General features: G+C 44.9%; 1 protein-coding gene across 1 annotated transcript; it reads right to left on the bottom strand.

Annotated features, from left to right (window-relative positions):
* Positions 1-13,030: 13,030 nt before the first annotated feature.
* Positions 13,031-20,488, bottom strand: sod3a (superoxide dismutase 3, extracellular a). The gene has a single exon (XM_085967845.1). The coding sequence runs from the start codon at positions 19,683-19,685 to the stop codon at positions 18,945-18,947; it is 741 nt and encodes a 246-aa protein (XP_085823971.1). The 5' UTR covers positions 19,686-20,488; the 3' UTR covers positions 13,031-18,944.
* Positions 20,489-22,778: the final 2,290 nt, after the last annotated feature.

Here is a 22,778-nt window from a genome sequence, read left to right as displayed (position 1 = left end):
TAATCAGCTGGAGCAATGCCTCAGGTTGACAGACGTGGTTCCTGAGCGGTGTGAATCCTGTGGCCATGCAGGGAAATTTAAAAACTAGGGGGAAAGGGCTCTTAAGTACTTGTAAAGTACCTCATAATGATTTCAATCAGGTCCCTCGCCACTGCAGGTTGGGTCGGCACCACGATGACAGACACGCCTACGGGAAAGGCGAATGGGAGCGAGATGACAGCGGGTTCCCGACCCACTGTCAAAAAAAAACTTTCCCACCCGACCTGCCACTGATCACACCCGCTACCACCATGGAAAATTCAGCCCAATTAATCTGTTATGAGCAAAATAGAACAACCAGATTGTGCAGCTGACCTCTCTGGGTCTTCCCCTCTTTGTATTGCTGATATTCCTCTCTCTCTCTTTTCTTGGTGCACTCTCTGGGTCACCCTTTCCTGAATCACAGTGCATTTCAAATGCTGGAACAGCACCATCATTCATGCCTATCTCCACCATGCCACTAGTAGGAGGCTTTGGCTCTGCATTATCTGGGAATTGAGCATGACTGGAAGAATGAAGAGAGACCACGCAGAGGACAAGCTGCTGGAAGAGGGAGGAGGAGGGGGGAAAGGGCTCTCAGCGAGAGGCCATATCTGAAGAGTGTATTTAGGGAGCAATTCTCTTACCTTAACTTCAGTGATGGCCAATGCTTGAGATGTCTTTGCTTCACTAAAGAGGTCGTGAGTGAAATCTGGCAACTGCTGCAGCCACAACTACATCCTCAAAGCAGGGCAAGGATCACATTGCCTGTGGCTGTCAAGGTGACTCTGACTCTTAACTTTAATGCATCTGGCTCCTTCCAGGCTGCTGCTGGAGATATAAGCAACATCTCACAGTTAGCAATGCACTGCTGCAATAAGGGACATCACTAGGGCTCTCTTTACTCAGAGAGACAGCTTCATCTCATTCGCTCTTGCCAGAGACAAGCAGGCATGAGGGTTTGCACGGATTGAAATCCTACCCATGGTGCAGGGTGCCATTGGCTGTATGTACATTGCCTTGCATCTACCTCGTCTGAACTCGGCCATTTTCATGAACCAAAAGGGATTCCACTCCCTCAATGTGCAGCTGGTGTGTGACCACAGACAGTGCATCATGCAGGTGAATGACTGTAATCCTGGCAGTAGTCATGATTCCTTCATTCAGCAGCAGTTCCCTGTGCCACTTGTATTTGACCCACCATAGAGCACACCATCGGTGTCCTCAAACAACGCTTATGCTGCCTGCACCACTCTGGAGGAGCCCTGCAGTACTCAACTGAGCGGGTATCAGGATTTGTGGTTGTATACTGCACAACCTGGCCTTTATGAGGGAACAGCCCTTGCCACCACCTATCAGGTGAGAAGTTGAGGAGCAGGCGGACAAGGAAGTGGAGGAAGTGCAACAGGAAGTGGAGGAACAGGAAGAGGAAAAGAGGCTACAACGTAGACAGCCCCTTTCTGCCTGGGCTCCACATAATGAAATAATTCATGAACAATACCAGTAACCTCAACCACACCTCTCCATTCAGCAACTGTCCCACACTCCTTACCTTTCATCTATCACAGACCATCATATCATCCTCTTTCCGATAAAAATTAAAACCACCAGTAAATGTACATTCTAATCCAACTTTATAAATTCAATCATGACAAATTGCATACAAAACAAATGAATCACCCTTGTGCATTCCCTTAGTTCCTGTCTTCCGTGTACCTTTCCTTTTCCTAGTGCTCCTACAAGGTGCTTCCCTAGTGGCTGCAGTATGAAATGGTGGAAGGCTGCTGACCTCCAATTGAGGAGACTGCAGATGGCCTTGGAGGGTGACCTCAAGCAGCTCCAGGCCTAGAAGGGCCAACTCCAGGCTGCACCATCTCAACCTGGGTGGCAGCAGTCTGGGCTGGCTGGCTGACAGGCAACAGCAAGGGCACTGGCGGAGTGGCAGTGGTGGGAGCAGGATTGCTGTCATCATGAGAGGGAAAAAGCAGGTTCATGCTCCATGGAGCCATAGCCGCTCCCCTGGGGTGGCGCCTTAGCAATCCTACTGATCTGTTGGAGAACAGATTGATGGAGTGCTCTGATGCCCTGGAAGAGCCTTTGAACACTGGTATCCAGAGCCATGATGGCAGCTGTCTGAGCTTCCACTGCAGCACTCAGACCTTTGATGGAAGCTGCTTGTGCTGCAATGGAAGCTGTGACATCGGCAATCAGATGCTGCATCATGGTGGGTTCCACAGGTGTGCTGATGGAGGTGACCACCCGTTCTGTAAGATTTAGATCACAGGTCACACACAGATTACCTAAAGGGTCTTAGGAGTTATACGGCATTTTATTAAAGAACTACAGTTTAAAGCATAATCAGATATTACTACATGCGATTGAAATAGATACACTAGACATACAACCCGTGACAGATGAGGACGATCTATGGCCCTGGAATGGAACGAAACAACCAGATAGACGGTTGTTGGAGGTGTTAGGCCGTCAGTCACCTCAGATGCTAAACTTGACCAAGGTGTTAGGCCGTAACCACCTCAGGGAAGCCTTCGCCCCCCAACTGCCTGATTTCCTCTCTTGGTCGTCTATATTTATAGTTATTTCGGTGGGCTGGTGATTACCTGGTGTCAATCACTTGTTCCCCATCCTATTGTCCAATTGTGGCGGGAAGGCATCCCTCACTGTCCCTTTCTGCATGGCTGATGAGGCCTCCCTCTTATCTTTCTGAGGAATGCTTTGTTATGTTTCTTTAAGGACATTGGCTCCATATTGTCTGACTATTATCCCACTACCTTGTGTTGTTTTGCATTTTACGATTCCCTTATCACTTCTATTTGTCTTTTGGTGCTTGTTATTCGACCTCGCTGGCATTCCTGCCATCAGTTCCTGGCTGCATGTTGTCAGTCTCTGTTCTAAGAATTAAAACCCCATCTTTGAATCTAACAGCTATTTCTTACAGTTCCATGTTGGAAAGGATGGACTCCAAGCTCTGCGCAAAGCCCTGTGTCAAGTTAGTGCTGGACTCATCCATGTTCCTTGATATTGAGCGCAGGCTTTCCAGTGCACCAAGCATTTTGGTTATGGACACCCATCAGCATTCTTCTGTAGCCTGGCACATCGAAGTCCTCATCCAACTCCTCTGCAGCTGAACTAGTGTGCGACCTCACCCTCCAGTGAGTTGGCACCTGCGCTATCCTTTCTCCCCGCTCTGGTTGCTGTGCACTTGTGCCAGTGTCTCACCACGTGCAGACCTCTCCTCTATCCTAGCCTCTAAAATACGCGCAGTGTCAGTTTCTGAACTGGTGGTTGCGAGTATAAGATTGCGTGACAGTGTCTCTTCATTTTCACTGGCCTGGATTTTGCGTACGCTGTCATAAGTCCTCAGAATGGCCCCGCAGGTTCCGGGTTACTGCATGTGCTGTGCATGCGTGAAAACTCGGAACTTGCGATCTGTCAAGTTTCACATTGACAGATCTTTCGCATTGCTGCAAAAACACTTTTGCTGGCACAGAGTTGGGCTATTTGCCCAACTACTACCCAGTGAATGCCCATGAAACCCTTACACCTGGTAAAAGCAGGTGTAAGGCCTTATTTTACCAGCTTAAGGATTAAAATAAAGGTTAAAATAAAAAAATTTAAATGATTAAAACATACACATGCATTTAGGTACATTTTGGCCCTTTTTAAATGTTTAAATTTTTATTTAAATGCTTAATTAAAGGGTCTTTTAATTAATTTTGAACATGGGAACATTTATTTTTATTTAAATGATGTGAACTCTTATTTATTTGGGGATTTCTAATATGCTTATGTAGATTCCGTACGTAAATGGAATCCCCATAAGCGTCATAGGAATCCTCCTTTTTGATTGGTTGACTGGGCCCACATGATCCCAGGGATGCTTGTGAACCGCGTGCGCCCCTAGGATTCATGGGCCTTTATGCAGGTATACACCTGCAGGCTCAGGACCCAAAGACTCTGAAGCTCTGGCAACACCAGGTACGTTCGAAAATTTTTATCAGTTCGGAGACGTATTCTTCTGGTACACCTCCGATCACAAATTCAGGGTCACTGTCTTCTCCCTCTCCTCCACTGACTGGGAAGGCTCCAGTTCTTGGGTATCTGAAATGAAAAAGGGACAAGTGATGGGTTGTGGTGAGGGGAGAGGAGAAAGTATGAAGTGCATGCTTACACCATCTGCAGCTTCTAATTCAGAAGAGATTGTGGGATGAGGGAGAAGTGGAATGAGAGAAGGATGAATAGGTATGCTGATACCCTCATCATCGATCACACCAGTCCCGCCAGTGGCCAGGACTTCAGTGATGCCCCTTCCCATGATGGCCAGCACTGTTTTCTCCATGGGGGTTAAAACATGCAGTCGCGCTTGTCCTCTTCCAGTTCTTTACTGCTGCCTGCTGTTATGCACTACCTTCTCCTGCAAGAAAAAGGGAAGTGTGTCAGGGAGTGTCCTTCAATATGTTTGGGTGATGTGATTGTCATCAATGAATAGCTGCCAGTGTGTGTGAGCTGTGAGTTGTGTGTGCGAGGCTTGGAACAGTGCTAAGTGGGTGAGGTAAAGCATATGAACTTTAGGGTTGAGTGCTGATTGATAGAAATCGTTGGTAGGTGGGTGATGGGGTTGTAGTGAATTGAGCAGTGGATGAGGCTAGTGGTGCAGTTGGTAGGATATGCCATTTGAAGATGAACTCACTCACTTTGACAACTCGGTGAGATTGTTAACTTCTTCCTGCACTGCATCCATGTTCTTGGAGCAACATTTGACCTCTGCTGCTACTTGTTCTCACTGTCTCCTGAGCATCTGTCTGGAGGGTCTTCTGCCCCCCTGCAGACACAGGACATCTCTCCTTCTTCCAACAAGACCTGTAGTGCGGTATCTGAAAACCTTGGTGCATGCTTTCTTACAATGTCCGCCATTCCTCAAAGTATCGCAGCACAGATTCAGTTTTCAAATGACTCCCACCACTTCCTGCAGCCACACTGCACCTCCCCTCTAAGAGATGCAGGCTGCCTTTAAGTAGCACTTGCCACTCACGATATCGGGCCCTCTGCTGATGTGCGCAGCCAATGAACAGTAGTGCTGGCTGCACACAGCAATCATGTAAAACAGCAGGTAGCACCAATTTAACGTGCTGCCTGCAACACAATGAACGGTGCGGGTTAATCGCATAACACGATCCCCACACCCATTTTCAGGTGTTAGCCAATTTCTCCCACACTGACTTTAAATAAAGAGGCCATGCCATTCAGCAAGAAATAGGTTAGGTAAACTTCACCTGGCAGAAAGGCTTTATGCTCATTCAGCAATAAGTAGGCCCCAGAGTACTTTAGGATAAAATATTTTAACCAGATCATAAAGTTTTATTCAAATTTTAAACTGATTTAAGTAATTAATTAGGTGAATGGTCATGCCACAATCACTTAAAAAAGGGGTTAATGGTGGAAATCACTACTATAATGTAGGGATTCTGCTACTGGCCACTTGCAAAAGCAATTTGTTCAGAGCAGTTGATTCTGGTGGATGTAATAATTATTGTTGCACATAAATGCAACAGTCACAAATCTTCCCTATCCCAATACACATCCCACATTAAGCAATGATGATGACTTTCTGTGCATTTGAGTTTCTGCAGTCAAGAAACAGAGTTATTAGGACTCATCACTGTGTCAGGAGTTTTATAGGCAGGTGAAATGTTGCATGAAACTGCTGGTATTCAGTGGGGAGTTTCTGGATTGATAGAGAATTTTGAAATATAGTTACACAAACTCTTGTGGTTCTGACAGAGACATGAAGATCAGGCTCAAGTGCTGGTAGCTCTCACTATGTTGCCTCTGTTAGAAGACTGATATCAATAGTAGATTACAGAGCTTTAGGATTTTGGTCCCACCCCAAACACTTCATTCACAAAAGGCAGCTTCCATAAGCAGGCTCACATCTTCTACAAACAGAAACTGAACCTTATGCGCAAGGTGAGGAGAATAGTGTGCCTCAGGGTTAATAATCTATGGTTTACATTGGAAACAGTATGGGATGTGCACTGTCCAGTCCTGATCTCATAGACAGGTGGTAAAGCACTACATTGACTATAGATTTCAATCTAAAAGATAAATTTGTATTTATTGTAAGACATAAATATATCAGAAACAAGATAAAGCAGAAGAATAATGCTCTCCTCTGTCCTCAACTCATTCATCCTCCCCAGATACCATCTTGGTCCAGAGGTGCATAACCTTAGTCTAATGCTTGACCATGAGCTGAGGTTCTGCCCCCGCATCTGATCTGTCACGGTGACTGCTTTGCTTTACCTCTGCTAGCAACACCCTAATCTACATGTTTATCCCTTAAACTTCCCCAACTGTTTGGCACCATTATGGTGGGGCCGCTGGGGTTTTGCAGTGTGAGAGGATTGTTTGTTTGGCATCACTGTGGAGGAGGAACCTGGGAGTTGGAAGATCTGTGGAGGGAAAATTTGAGCTTTATAAAAACCAGGGGATGGAATATGGAGTTTGGTTGACTGGTGTTTTCCTGATGTGGGCATCGGCCTTTCAGCACTGGGTGAGAGGTGTCGCAGGTCTGGCAGTCCTGATTTGCAACTCTCAAACGATCTCTAAAAGTATTAAATTTGGTATATTGTGATTGGTTCATGTTCCTGTATCTCTCTGTCTCTCTCTGTCTCCCATGTGTCAATAATTCAAATATTTACATTTTCTATCAACAAAACTTCAGGTGATAATTAGACACTTTGTATGCTTGCAAAACATTTTTTTAAAGCCACATTAGGATAAAGAAAGACACTGTAGCATAGGCTTTCCGCTGGGCCACTGTGCTGGTGGAACAAGTGAGTGAGAGCTTCTGCCCACCACATGCATGTGCCACTGATCCTGATTCTGGCGTCAGCTCATTTGCTTGTTAATGGGCAGACTCTTTCTGGAGATTTGACAGACATTGGCTGAGAGCATGGAAATTGAAGATTTAAAGATTAAAAATCCTGCAGGCAGACAATCACTACCTTGCACAGGGAAAAAGGATTAGAAGATGGCCAACCAGAAAGAAAAGGAAGAAGGTCTGACAATTTTGCTGAGGGTGAGCTGGAGGTCCTGCTGGCTGAAATCAGGAAAAGGAGAGACAGTTTATTTGGAGGAAGGGGAAAATAGCCTATTCCCTCAGTGGAAGTAACAGAGTGGAGAGTGGCAGCACCGGCTGCTAAGTGCCACCTCCTCCAACTTCAGTACTGTAAGCAATTTAATGACCTAATAAGGATTGGCAACGTTTAAGAGTCACCATGCCCTCCTGCCCAGTGACACGTACATTGCATGCATTATAGCTGCCACATCAGCAGAGAACACCAGAAACCTCAGTGTTTGCAACGTGTCCATACAAACCTTGGCATTTTCCATCCTTGCATGGACTGATGTGCCCTTGCCTCACTAGACTGTATGGTTTAAATTTATAGAGCTTTTTGTGATCATAATTTGAATCTCGCACGTGATTCTGTCATTTCAGAGCAGCACATTTATCACTTTTAATGTCTGCTCTAATGTACATTTGTCTGGCCTCTCACTCTGCCTAATTCCCCCCTCCCACTCAGAAGAGTCCTCACATTCCCACAGAGATGAAGGGCTGGGGTGGGAGACCTGGTGGTCCTTTACCTACCATCCACCTCCCCCACCCATGCAGGAGAAAGAAAGCTATCTTCTTGGGAGACCTGTTGTGGAAGAAATTGGTAATGGAGAAGTGGGAGGACCTATGGCAATTAAAAGTTAGTTGCTTGACTTGAACATCAGCAAGCCCATAAGTTTGGAAATATCCCTCAAGCGGGTCTACAAATGCATTGCATCCCTCGTCCCTAGATTCTAGAATGGTCCCAGCAGATTGAAAGGTCGCAAATGTAACACCGCTATTCAAGAAAGGAGGGAGAGAAAAAACAGGGAACTACAGGCCAGTTAGCCTGACATCAGTCGTTGCGAAAATGCTGGAATCCATTGTTAAGGAAGTGGTATCACGGCATTTAGAAAAATCATAACATGATTAGGCAGAGTCAACATGGTTTTATGAAAGGGAAATCATGTTTGACAAATTTATTAGAGTTTATTGAGGATGTAACTAGCAGGGTAGATAAAGGGGAACCAGTGGATTTCCAAAAGGCATTCGATAAGGTGCCACAGAAAAGGTTAATACACAAGATTAGGGCTCATGGGCGCATGGAAAGAGGATTGGTTAACAGACAGAAAATAGAGAGTAGAGATAAACAGATCTTTTTCAGGTTGGCAGGCTGTAACTAGTGGGGTGCCTCAAGGATCAGTGTTGGGGCCTCAGTTATTTACAATCTATATTAATGACCTAGATGAAGGGACTGAGTGTAATGTATCCAAGTTTGCTGATGATATAAAGCTAGGTGGGACAGTAAACTGTGAGGAGAACACCTTAGTCTGCAAAGATAGATTAAGTGAGTGGGCAGTAAGGTGGCAGATGGAGTATAATGTAGGGAAATTTGAGGTTATTCACTTTGGTAGGAAAAATAGAAATACAGAATATTTTTTAAATGGTGAGAAACTTTCAAATGTTGGCGTTCAGAGAGATTTGGGTGTCCTCGTGCAAGAAACATCAAAAGCTAGCATGCAGGTACAGCAAGCAATAAGGAAGGCAAATGGCATGTTGGCCTTTATTGTAAGGGGGTTGGAGTATAAGAGTAAGGAAGTCTTGCTACAATTGTACAGGGCCTTGGTGAGACCACACTTGGAGTACTGTGCACAGTTTTGGTCTCCTTATCTAAGGAAGGATATACTTGCCTTGGAGGTGATGCAACGAAGGTTCACTAGATTGATTCCTGGGATGAGAGGGCTGTCCTATGATGAGAGATTGTGTAGAATGGGCCTACACTCTCTGGAGTTTAGAAGAATGAGAGGTGATCTCATTGAAACCAACAATATTCTGAAGGGGATTGACAGGGTAGATGCTGAGAGGTTGTTTCCCTGGCTGGAGTGTCTCAAACTAGGGGGCATAGTCTCAGGATAAGGGGTAGGCCATTTAAGACTGAGGTGAGGAGGAATTTCTTCACTCAGAAGGATGTGAATCTTTGGAATTCTCTGCCCCAAAGGGCTGTGCATGCCGAGTCTTTGAGTATATTCAAGGCTGAGATAGATAGATTTTTGGACTCTAGGGGAATCAAGGGATATGGAGATCGGGTGGGAAAGTGGAGTTGAGGTCGATGATCAGCCATGATCTTATTGAATGGTGGAGCAAGCTTGAGGGGCCGTATGGCCTACTCCTGCTCTTATTTTTTATGTTCTTATGTAGAACTCTAATATATTTCTCATGTTGGACTGCCATAGGTCCTCCAAAGATGCTGCACAATGAGGAGGAAGAACAACACAGTCCCTCAAATTCCCAAAGTTCCATCAAGCTGTTGGCTCTTCCATTGAACACCTCTATTTTAGAAGGCATCTGCCTACAGAAAAACACATGGGGGCCAATAAATCTTCAAGTCAAGGAATCACAGAGGGAGAAATGTTCAGCACCATATACCAAAATGAGGGAGTAATGGAAAAGGAGAAGACTGTGGTCATCTGCACTGGGTGAATCCCTACCCACAAGTGAGCAGCAGCTGCTGCGGGTAGAGAGGATGGCTCAAGAAGCAGCTTCCCGGAGGGCAAGCTTGTGTTCCACCTCTGCTGCAGGGAATAAAGATGAAGACCTCGGGGACAGAGCCTATTAAAAAAAAAGATGTCTGCTCTGCTTGCATGAACTCCAGAATGCATTGGACCGTCTGCCAGAGAGCTTCCATAGCATGTGGCCAGTGTGGAGGAGTCCACATCTAACTTGTGTGTGGTTGTGTCACAAGGCATTGACACTCTGCAGTCATCCATGAAGTATATGGTTAGCTCAGTGGATGCTGCAGCTGTGTCCTCCACACAGGAGTTTCTGACACAAGCCATGGCATCTCTTAGCGATGCTCATATTGGTGCATTGCAGGCTCTGGGCTACACCATCTCCTCGGTCTTGGTCAGCCTGGGAAACTGTATGAATAGCAGCTTCAGTCACCTCACAGACCTCCTGCAGATTAATGGGATTGATGTGGAGTGGCATGACGTTATGGGAGTGGCACAGATTGCCTTCTGAACCTGCCCACTTGATCCCTCATCAACCAATACCCACCTGGTGCCAGTAAGCCAGCTGGGCCAGACACAGCAACTGCTGAGGTGCTGCAGTCTGTGACCGTGCTCTCTCAGAGTTCCTAGAGGTCACCCAACATAGCCATGTCAAAAACTCTCATCTAAGTTACTGCAGCCTTCCACCTCCTGTTGACCAGGAACCAAGGAAGAATCTCCAAAGAGCACCAGATTAGCCAAGAGAGCATGTAAGGCAGGCACTAGGGGATTCACCAGGGTGATCATTAGCTTGAGAATGAAGGATTGGAGAAATCTAGGTCTGTGTTGAATATTGTGGTGAACGTGTCTTCGTTATGCGTAGTGCAGCCCTGCCCTCTGAGCGGATGCAACTCACTGCAGTTTAGAAGGAATGTGCCATGGGCTGCTGATGACTGGACAGGGTGAGGGGGGTCAGGGAAGCTCAGGTGAAGCACTCGTCAATTAGCTGCAAGAGCTCTGACTGCTGGCAGGTTTTGGACCCCTGGCATTTCCTTGCCATCCCAGAGTCTCCTTCCTTTTCATGCTTTGGGCCCCCCTTTTCTACAGCCTCCAGGTGCAATCCCCGCTGCATGGCAAAGTTGTGGAGGATGCAACACATTAGCACTATTCGCAGCATGCCGCCGGAACTGTACAGACAGTAGAACCTTGGCTTCAGCAGCCCAATGATCTGTTCAATGAGGGCCCTATCTTTCTGTCGCAGAAATCGAGTTGCAGTGTTGTCATCAGCCATGTCTGGAGAGAATATCCCTTGCCCCGCGCAGCTATCCTTTGAGGCTTTCACCAGAATCGAATATCGGGGGGTGGGGGGAGTGGTGGTGGTGGAAATAGAAGACTGGTGAAGGATAAACACATCATGGCAACTACCAGAGAATTGGGCACACACCTGCATGGTGTGCTGGCAGTAATTGCAGACCAACTGCACATTGAGCAAATGGTAGCCCTTGTGGTTGACATAAATGCCAGGGTATTCCTTGGGAGCCTGCAGAGCAATCTAGGTGCAGTTGACTATGTCTTGCACTTGGGGGTGGTGGTGGGTGGTGTGGTGGGAAGGCTGCTCTCTTGGCAAATCACAGATGAGGGTTTCAGCAGAAGATGGGCTGAGGCAAGAGTGGAGATGGATGATATTATGGAGGTGAAAGTAAGTGGTTTTAATGATGGAGAGGATATGGGGTTGGAAGCTCAGCTCAGGGTCAAATAGGATGAAGAGGTTGCAGTCTGTTTTCAGCCTCAGACAGGAGGGGGATGGAATGGCTAGGAAACGGAGTTTGTGGCTGGAGCCGAAGCCGAAGACAATGTCTTCCCAATATTTAATTGGAGGAAATTTCTGCTCACCCAATACTGGATGACAAATCATAGGTATTTGAGGGGTTGAGAGAGGTGGTGGTGAGGTAGAGCTGGGTGTAGTCAGTGCACATATGGAATCTGATTTGTTCTTGGATGATGTCGCCGAGGGGCAGCATGTAGATGAGAAATAGGAGGGTGCCAAGGAGAGAACCCTGGGGGACTCCAGAGGTAATGGTGCTGCGAGAGTGGGAACAAAAGCCATTGCAGGAGATTCTCTGGCTATGACTGGATAGATATGAATGGAACCAGGTGAGGGCAGTCCTACTTAGCTGCACAACAAAGGAGAAGCATTGGAGGAGGATGGTGTAGTCAACAGTGTCAAATGCTGCAGACAGGTCAAGAAGAATGAGGAGGGATGATGCATCAATGTCAGTCATAGAGGATGTCATTTTTGACTTTGATAAGGGCCATTTTGGTGCTGTGGCAGGGGTGAAAACCTGATTGGAATGATTCAAACATAAGAGTTGCAGGAAAGATGGACACGGATTTGGGAGGTGACAACATATTCAAGGCAGTAGTTTGCAAGGACAGAGGGGTGAAAGATGAATTTTTTTGAGAGGGGTGATGGCGGCAGATTTGAAAGGGACAACACCAAAGGAGGGAAGTTTATAATATCAGCTGGCATGGGGCCAGGAAGGGAAATTGGGTGGTCAGCACTCGTGGGAATAGAGTCGAGAGAACAGGAGGTGGGTCACAGCTGGTGCCTTCAGGGGAGAATAATTAGAAAGGGAGAAAAAAATTGAATGGTTCCCAATCTGTATATGCACAACAAAACCAAGCAGCACTCTATGCTACTGACTGTGCTCTCTCCAAGGATCTGATGTGTTCTAACTTTAGTAATGCACTTCAGTGAAACCAAAAAATCTGCTGGAATGTTGATAATAGAGTAAGAAAAACATTTTTTTTTAAATTACAAATAATATGAAGGTTGTAGGACTCCAAGAGATAATACTTATCCTTAAGCAAGTTGATGTTGCACTGTATGCGGTACAGTTGTAATGCAAAAATTATATTTAGCATTCAAATGAATAACAATTGCTGAGGTGTTATTCACAGATATTAAGACATGGAAACCATTTTAAGAAACGTTATTATTTTTGAAAATCATGCATTTCAAGGTAAGGTGAAAATCATAAAACCCAAAAAGAAAACGGATTTTTATTGTTAATTTTAATCACCATTAGATTTCCTACAGCAGCGTCTGATGTTCCCTGAAATCTAAAGTAACACTGCGCAAAGCCCTGCAATTGCAACATTTGATAGAAATATCAACATTGTAACAGACATTCTTCAAATAGAAAAGTATTGTGACTATTAGAACTATTTAACCACTTGCATCAACAAAACCTGGCCATTTTACTAATTCTGGTTTTCAAGGTGCAGTCATTTGTTTAGGTTAAAAGCTTAGAATTATATTGTTCACGGCACACAAAATTCCAAAGGCTGTCAAATTGATTAGATAACTGTTGTGTCCGTGTGTTAATAGAGACACTGAAGGCAGGAGTAAGTTTCACAGGTGTTTATTGAACAAAGTCTGGAGGTGAACTAACTGATACAACACAATATACAGGCTTATATAGCCCGAGTGGCCATTACCAGCATTGCAGTACACAGGGGGCTCTTAAAGGCACATACACTACAATTACCAAGATAATTATTAGCAGGTAAACTTATGTATTAGTTAATTTAAGTTTTCTCCCCTCCAATATCTCTGGACATTACAGGTGTCATTAAGTAGTTGCTGCTTTAAAGAAGAGCAGAGGAATGTGTTGTATGAATTGGTAAAGGCACATTGTAAATATAATGAAGTATTTGACTATTAGGAAGGAGTATTTGACTATTAGGAAGGACAGACAGGAAGGTAAGGGAGGTGGGGTGTCTGTGTTAATAAAGGATGGAATCACTGCAATAGTGAGAAATGATATTGGGTCAAATGATCAGGATAGTGAAACGGTTTGGGTGGAGATAAGGAATAATAAGGGGAAAAAGTCACTAGTGGGAGTAGTCTATAGGCCTCCTAACAGTTGCAACTCTGTTGGTCGGAGTATAAATCAGGAAATAGTTGGGGCTTGTAATAAGGGAACAGCTATAATCATGGGAGATTTTAACTTTCATATTGACTGGACAAATCAAATTGGGCAGGGCAGCCTTGAGGAAGAGTTCATAGAGTGCAGTAGGGACGGGTTCCTTGAACAGTATGTTACTGAACCAACCAGGGGGCAGGCAATCTTAGATCTGGTCCTGTGTAATGACACAGGATTAATAAAAAATGTCCTAGTAAAGGATCCCCTTGGAATGAGTGACCATAACATGGTTGAATTCCAAATTCAGTTGGAGGGTGAGAGAGTTGGATCTCAAACCAGCGTACTAAGCTTAAATAAAGGAGACTATGAAGGTATGAGAGCAGAGTTGACTAAAGTGGACTGGGAAAATAGATTAAGGTGTAAGACGGTACATGAGCAGTGGTGTACATTCAAGGAGATATTTCACAACTTTCAAGAAAAATATATTCCACTGAGGAAAAAGGGGCGTAAAAGAAAAGACAGCCATCCGTGGCTAAGTAAAGTAATAAAGGATAGTATCCGACTGAAAACAAGGGCATATAAAGTAGCCAAATCTAGTGGGAGGATAGAAGATTGGGAAGCATTTAAAAGCCAGCAAAGAATAACTAAAAGATTAATTAAGAAAGGGAAGATAGATTATGAAAGTAAACTAGCAAAAAATATAAAAACAGATAGCAAGAGTTTCTACCATTATATGAAAAGAAAAAGGGTGGATAAAGTGAATGTTGGTCCCTTAGAGGACGAGACTGGGAAATTAGTGGTGGGGAACATGGAGTTGGCAGAAACGCTGAACAAATATTTTGTATCAGTCTTTACAGCAGAGGACACTAAAAATATCCCAACACTGGACAAACAGGGGGCTATGGGGGGGGGGGGGGAGGAGCTAAACACAATTAAAATCACTAAGGAGATGGTACTCGGTAAGATAATGGGACTAAAGGCGGAAAAATCCCCTGGACCTGATGGCTTACATCCTAGGGTCTTGAGAGAAGTAGCGGTAGGGATTGCGGATGCATTGGTGGTAATTTTCCAAAACTCCCTGGATTCAGGAAAGGTCCCAGCAGATTGAAAAACTGCTAATGTAACGCCCTTATTTAAAAAGGGAGGTAGACAAAAGGCTGGAAACTATAGACCAGTTAGCCTAACATCTGTGGTTGGTAAAATGTTGGAGTCCATTATTAAGGAAGCAGTAACAGGACATTTGGATAAGCATAATTTAATCGGGCAGAGTCAGCATGGTTTTATGAAGGGGAAGTCATGTTTGACAAATTTGCTCGAATTCTTTGAGGATGTAACAAACAGGGTGGATAAAGGGGAACCAGTGGATGTGGTGTATTTGGACTTCCAAAAGGCATTTGACAAGGTGCCACACAAAAGATTACTGCACAAGATAAAAAATCACAGGATTGGGGGTAATATACTGGCATGGGTGGAAGATTGGCTATCTAGCAGAAAACAGAGAGTTGGGATAAATGGTTCATTCTCGGGTTGGCAACCAGTGACTAGTAGTGTTCCGCAGGGGTCATTGCTGGGACCCCAACTCTTTACAATCTATATTAACGATTTGGAGGAGGGGACCGAGTGCAACATATCCAAGTTTGCTAACGATACAAAGATGGGAGGGAAAGCAGTGAGTGAGGAGGACATAAAAAACCTGCAAAAGGACATAGACAGGCTAAGTGAGTGGGCAGAAATTTGGCAGATGGAATATAATGTTGGAAAGTGTGAGGTTATGCAGTATGGCAGAAAAAATCAAAGAGCAAGTTATTATCTAAATGGAGAGAAACTGCAAAGTGCTACAGTACAAAGGGATCTGGGGGTCCTGGTGCATGAAACACAGAAGGTTAGTATGCAGGTACAGCAGGTGATCAGGAAGGCCAATGGAATCTTGGCTTTTATTGCAAAGGGGATGGAGTATAAAAGCAGGGAAGTCTTGCTTCAATTATACAGGGTACTGGTGAGGCCACACCTGGAATATTGTGTACAGTTTTGGTTTCCATATTTAAGAAAAGATATACTTGCTCTCGAGGCAGTTCAGAGAAGGTTCACTCGGTTGATTCCAGAGATGAGGTGGTTGACTTATGAGGAAAGGTTGAGTAGGTTGGGCCTCTACTCATTGGAATTCAGAAGAATGAGAGGCGATCTTATCGAAACATATAAGATTGTGAGGGGGCTTGATCGGGTGGATGCGGGGAGGATGTTTCCACTGATGGGTGAGACTAGAACTAGGGGGCATAATCCTAGAATAAGGGGCTGCCGTTTCAAAACTGAGATGAGGAGAAACTTCTTCACTCAGAGGGTAGTAAATCTATGGAATTTGCTACCTCAGAGAGCTGTGGACGCTGCGACATTAAATAAATTTAAAACGGAGATAGACGGTTTCCTAGCTGATAAGGGAATTAGGGGTTACGGGGAGCGGGCAGGGAAGTGGACGTGAGTCTAGGTTCGGATCAGCCATGATCCTATTGAATGGCGGAGCAGGCCCGAGAGGCCGTATGGCCTACTCCTGCTCCTACTTCTTATGTTCTTATGTAAATGCATTTTTGTGCTACACACAGGGATACTATTTTGGTTTTGCCAGAATATAATTTCTAAACAAATATCACATATGAACTCTACTGAAATATTCATCTAATTAGGCATCTATTAATAAATTATTGCATTCTACAGGCAATAAATGCTGTTTCCAGTTCACAGCACAAAAATCTGTATAGCAGCGTGTGAGATTAATTAATCAGGTCAAAAACCAACCTAACTGAATACCATAGTAAAGAATCACTACAAATACATACTATAATTAACTCTGTGCAGAATCTTCTGCTGATGTCTTTGGTTAAAAATCTTGATTATACCAAACTTGAATGTAGGCATTCATAGTCAATTTTTAGCCATTGCTAAACATTCCCAATATGTAGTTATATATCAGAAAGTAGAGAAAATCCAAATGCCTGCTGGTGCAGTATTACAACAGTTTGTAGTACATTGCTTGAATATATATAAGCAGAAGTAACTGCAATCTAACGTGCAATAAAGTGGGCAGAACACTTTGTAGTCTTGGTAATACCCTTGGATTAAAGTCTGAACTCTTGTGGACAATGAGTAACCAGATTAATGGTTGCTAAAGCACATCATGACTTACTATAATGCACAATTTCCAATGTTTGATGCTTTCAAGTAGAAATGATAGATGCACGAGGCTTTGTGAAGTTTATAGTTCATATCTAAATTGTTGCCGTCAAGACACATTTTAAGGGATGCACTTTTGCCCTGTCTAATTTTCTCTCCTCCACTCTCATATAAGTACCAAGTCCCATAGTGGGATACGATTCCACTGACTGCAGCTGCACATTTATATCTCATCCAAATGGTTAATATTCTTGTATAAAACTTGACAGGGAGTGGAGGACATCTCTGGTGATCCTGTTTCTTCATCTGGCATTCATACACACTTCTACACAAGGTCACTGTATAGTGATCAAGAATAAGGACCGTGACCATCTTCCCTCTCCCTAACCCAGGGGTACTGTGAACATGTATACTGCCCCTGCTGCTGCCCAACAAGAGATTGGTTAACTCAGCAGAATTAGACTGTACTAAGACTTAAACCCCATTAACATTACAAATTAATGTAAACGTTTTAAAAATTCTATGATTTTTATGGTACTATAGATGGTTATTTCTGTATTATTTACTAAGTTGCCAATTCAGCTTGCTAAATTATAATGCCCTTTGTTGTTTGAAAGTATGTAAAATCCACAAGCTGGCAGCTACAAGCTTAAAATTGTATTTATATAGCGTCTGTCACATCCTCAGGATACCCCAAAGCACTGTACAGCCAAGGAATTGCTTTTGGAGTGTAGTCACTATTTTTTGTAGGCAAGTGTGGCAACAATTTGCACACAGCAAGGTTCCACGGACAGCAATGAGATAAAGGACTTAATTTATTTTTGAATGAAGGAGAAGTTTTCTGCTCTTCTTTAAATAGTGCATCCACTTGAACAGGTGGACAGGGTCGCTCTCAAACAGCTTATCTGAAAGATAACACCTGACAATGCAGCATTCCCTCAGTACTCCACTCATGTATAAGCAAGTCCCAGGACTATGGTTTGAACCCACAACCTTCTAACTCCACGACAAATGCACTACCAGTGGGGAAAGTTGATGTTTTAATCTACCTGATTTATAAGTTTACATTTGTCACAGATACTGGTGGTGGATGGAAATTCAGTTCAGCAGTAAATGTCATTACTAACATTGAAAAATAAATCAGTAAACCAAGCACAGCAAAAGCTCTAAGTCGCAGGTCACCTCTTCCAGATCTTTAGTTCAGAAATGTATTTTGCTACTCAAATAATTCTGGTAACCTCTCATTGCTAGAGGAATCACACAAGACATATTCCCTAAGAACAATTTTAATTACTCAATGAATTCATCCAGAATTTATTTTTTCTTGCACAAGTCAGAACACCCTTATCAGCTTTGAATGTTTCTATTACAATTCTGTAACTTTTTTGCTGAAATGAAGTAAAACAGGCGAACCAAAGCACAAGATGTAAACAAGTTGGTTAATTTGTTAAAATTTTCGTTTCCTTGTTCCAGCGCAAGTCACTAGAACGTTCATTATAATTAATAGATAATAAAGAGTTGTGAAATTTATGTCTGGAATGGGGCTGTGAAGAACTCTTGCAAGCGCATTTTAGAATTAAACTTTTGATACACATACTTATGCCAATCATGCCTTTAGACCGAAAAATATAACTCTATCCGGCTGAATATTGTTATGTTAAAACTTGCTAATGGATAGTGTTGCCCAATTGAGGACGTTCTATAAAATCTACCCAGTCTCAACTAATCACAAGCTTCAGCGTGTCGGCTATTCTCTGCTACAGATTCAACTTGGGACAATCTTTAAAGCTACGAAAGGACCAATTAAACAACCTTACAGCTAACGCAGCAGCAGAAACTATAATTAGTGATAAGGTTAGTCTCCACTGTACTAGGTAACTCGAGATATAGAAGACTTGAGTTGCGGTCTCTTCTGATCACACCTTCTACCCTAATGTCCGTGGTACAGTACAGATATCGATTAGTACCGAGTACACTTAACGCCGGATAGATAAAAGTTGAAATCGAAAATTCATACAGTAAGAGTTAAATGGAGAATTACATTCTCGTGCTTCATACAGACTATATAATTAGGTATTTCTGTCCAACCAGAGGCTGTAATTGTTTACTAATTAAGTTACTATGGGACAACACTAACATAAATGTAATGTAAACGGGGCGAGTGTGTACACCTTATCTTCTAAGGTTTTTTGATCTGCTGACACGGTCATGCAGATCCGGTGCTTGGCATTAATCGCGCACCATTTCTTTCCAAAGATTGCCATCGCTAATTCCGATCGTGCAGCACGCCAGCCTTCTCCCAGAATTTCCATGCTTGATACTTCCCTCGTTCCCGCCGAGTCCCAGGTCATCCTCCTTCTCGTGTACCACCACCCCGCGGCCGAGGATCGAGTGCGCTCCGAACAGGTTGGCCTGCAGCTCCCGCTGATGCTGCACGATCCTCCCGCTCCTCACCTGGAAATTGTTGAAGTCCCCGGGGTGCAGCGGGTGGTTGACTTTCAGCGGGTTGTAGTGCGGACCGGTCGTGAGGCAGCTGCCGCTCACGTCTCCGTACTGGTGGACGTGGATAGCGCGGGCGGGCTGGTCATCGCAGAGCGGGAACCCGACCAGGCTGAAATACGCCTGCAGTTTGCCGGCAGGGTAGCTTTGGGAGAAGAGGACGTAGCCGCTTATGGTGGGCAGGTCGGCGGGGAGGTCCAAGCTGGGCTCCATCTGACACACGGCGAAGACCTCGGCGCTCTGTGGGCTCGGCATGAGGCTCGGCCAACTGCCCTGTAGCTCGTCTGCTATTCTCCTGATCGCCTCATCGTCGAAAGTCCCAAAGACCCTGGGTAGCTCCAGCGCAAGTGTCCCAATCAGGAGGAACAAATTCAGCAATGAACCTTCCATCGATACCCCCTCAGTCCCACTCAGATCTCGCTGAGAAACCGCATCCCTGTAACTGGCGCGGGGATACAGGTCGGTGTGCATTTATATATTTAATGTCAACAGGTTGCACACTGCACTGTTTGCCCCCAGCAGAATATATGAAACTCAGTGCAGCAGTTATGCCAGAAGTTGCACAAGCGGGAGGAGGAGATTCAGACACGTCACCTCCCCACCTACAGCCGCCCCTCCCGCAGTGCCCGAGCCGCACGGTGCGAGCCCCGTGCCCGCTTTGTAGCTGTGGTGGGTGCCGAGTCAAAGTCGACCCCTAAAGTATATGTTCCAGGGCCCCCCAGTTTTAGGGGGTAAACTACATGACAGCGTGGAGTGGTGAAAGGCCTATCTACAAATACATATATATAAATGCTCGCGTTCACTGTCTGGCACCAGTTAACCAAAGGGAGAAAGTGGTCGCCTTTCGGGAATCAACAAACAGGGCAGCGCCTGCAGAAATGGGCAAAGATACTCGTCCCCTTATTCAAGAAAAAATAGAATTAAACGAAAGAGCGTCAAGAAGTAAACTGCAGGATGATTTTAATAGAAATATGTGTTCACATTAGAGGCGTTACCTAAGGGTTATGAACTAAAATATCGGTAGTTTTCACCATTTCTGGTGAGTTGATCAGGATGACACGGGTCACCAATCAAAGTCGAATTAACAAAAATGCCCGTTTTAAAAAAGGGACACAAACAATTAACTCCAAAATAAATAAAACAAAGGTTAACTTATCAAATTAAATCAGTATTATTTTCTGTGTTGACAATACACTCCTGTCACGGAAGTACTTTTCACTTTCTGTGCTTGGACGGTAAACTGGCAGAGCGGATTGAACCCGCCCGATTTTGTAAATCACCCAGCCCGATATTGAATGGCATCAATCACGACAGTTGTACGCCCGTTTCGCGCCCGATGTTACAAAAGCCGTCTTTTGCCGTGGGTAAGGGCGACCGGCCGACTATCCGCCAGCAAAAGTCAAAATTAACCCCTTAGAGACTTTAAACAATAGCTGCTGGACGGAAGAACCCGGAAGCTGGATGTTAGAAGCATTGCGAATGCATGCAGGCAGGCCGAGGTGCTTACTGAGCTTGAGCTGCAAAGAGTCAAGCAGTTGCTGTGAAGCTTGTAGTTCCAGCTGGTTGAACCTCTATTCAGCGGAGTATGGTGTGTCACCATGCTGTGGTTCAGAGGATTAGGGCAATGCAATCACTCCTTTTATGGTGGGTTCTGCTGTTAATCATGTCACTTGTGAGGAACTCCTGATCCCCGTTGACAAGACAATGAAGGACAATCCTGTGCTCATCAATTGTTCAATGACCAATTAGTGAATATGAACTTTTATGTTTCTGGCTCCTTCTGGGAATATAGCAGTGAGCCAGTTTGCTGGCGATTGCCACATCACAAAAGTGACAAATAGTGTCTACCAACACAGCAACATATTCAACAATTGTAGCAACAGGTTCACTAGATTGGTTCCTGGAATGAGGGTTGTCCTATGAGGAGAGATTGAATAGATTCAACGGATCAGATCAAAGCTCTGCAGTCCTACCACATCCAGTCATGAATGATGGTGGACCATTAAACAACTAACGGGAGGAGGAGGCTCCAAGAATATCTCCATCCTCAATGATGGTGGAGCCCAGCACCTGAGTGCAAAAGAGAAGGCTGAAGCGTTTGCAACCATCTTCAGCCAAAAGTGCCGAGTGGATGATCCATATTGGCCTCCTCCCGAGGTCCACACCATCACAGAAGCCAGTCTTCAGCCAATTAGATTCATTCCACATGATATCAAGAAATGACTATGGGCCCTGACAACATCCTGGCTGTTGTGCTGAAGACTTGTGCTCCAGAATTAGCCACGCCTCTAGCCAAGCTGTTCCAGTACAGTTACAACACTGGCATCTATCCGACAATGTGGAAAACTGCCCAGGTATGTCCTGTCCACAAAAAGCAGGACAAATCCAACCCAACCAATTACCGCCCCATCAGTCTACTCTCAATCATCAGCAAAGTGATGGAAGGTGTCATCGAAAGTACTATCAAGTGGCACTTACCCACCAATAACCTGCTCACTGATGCCCAGTTTGGGTTCCGCCGAGACCACTCAGCTCCCGACCTCATTACAGCCTTGGTCCAAACATGGAGAAAGGAGCTGAATTCCAGAGGTGAGGTGAGAGTGACTGCCCTTGACATCAAGGGAGCATTTGACCGAGTATGGCATCAAGGAGCCCTCGTAAAACTGAAGTAAATGGGAATTGGGGGGAAAACACTCCAGTGGCTGGAGTCATACCTAGCACAAAGGAAGATGGTTGTGGTTGTTGAAGGTCAATCATCACAGCCCCAGGACATCGCTGCAGGAGTTCCCCAGGGCAGTGTCCTAGGCCCAACGATCTTCAGCTGCTTCATCAATGACCTTCCCTCCAACATAAAGTCAGAAATGGGGATGTTCGCTGATGAATGCACAGTGTTCAGCGCCATTCACAACTCCTCAGATAATGAAGCAGTCCATGCCCGCATGCAAGAAGACCTGGGCGACGTTCAAGCTTGGGCTGATAAGTGGCAGGTAACATTTGTGCCACAGAAGTGCCAGGCAATGACTATCTCCAACAAGCGAGAGTCTAACCATCTCCCCTTGACATTCAACGGTATTACCATCACTGAATCCCCCACCATCAACATCCTGGGGGGTCACCATTGACCAGAAACTTAACTGGACCAGCCACATAAATACTGTGGCAACAAGAGCAGGTCAGAGGCTTGGTATTCTGTGGCGAGTGTCTCACCTCCTGACTCCCCAAAGCCTTTCCACCATCAACAAGGCACAAGTAAGGAGTATGATGGAATACTCTCCACTTGCCTGGAAGAGTGCAGCTCCAACAACACTCAAGAAGCTAGACACCATCCAGGACAAAGCAGCCCACTTGATTGGCACCCCATCCACCACCTTTAGCATTCACTCCCTCCACCACTGGAGTACTGTGGCTGCAGTGTGTACCATCTACAAGGTGCACTGCAGCAACTCGCCAAGGCTTCTTCAGCAGCACCTCCCAAACCTGTGACCTCTTCCGCCTAAAAGGGCAAGGGCAGCAGACGCATGGGAACACCACCACATCCAAGTTCCCTTCCAAGTCACACACCAT

Source organism: Somniosus microcephalus, chromosome 2 (assembly GCF_052327205.1).
Source record: "Somniosus microcephalus isolate GS21.2 chromosome 2, FLI_Smic_1.0, whole genome shotgun sequence".
Classification (NCBI taxonomy): domain Eukaryota; kingdom Metazoa; phylum Chordata; class Chondrichthyes; order Squaliformes; family Somniosidae; genus Somniosus; species Somniosus microcephalus.
Note: the sequence above shows the minus strand (reverse complement) of the source record. Positions and strands in the feature narration are given on the sequence as shown.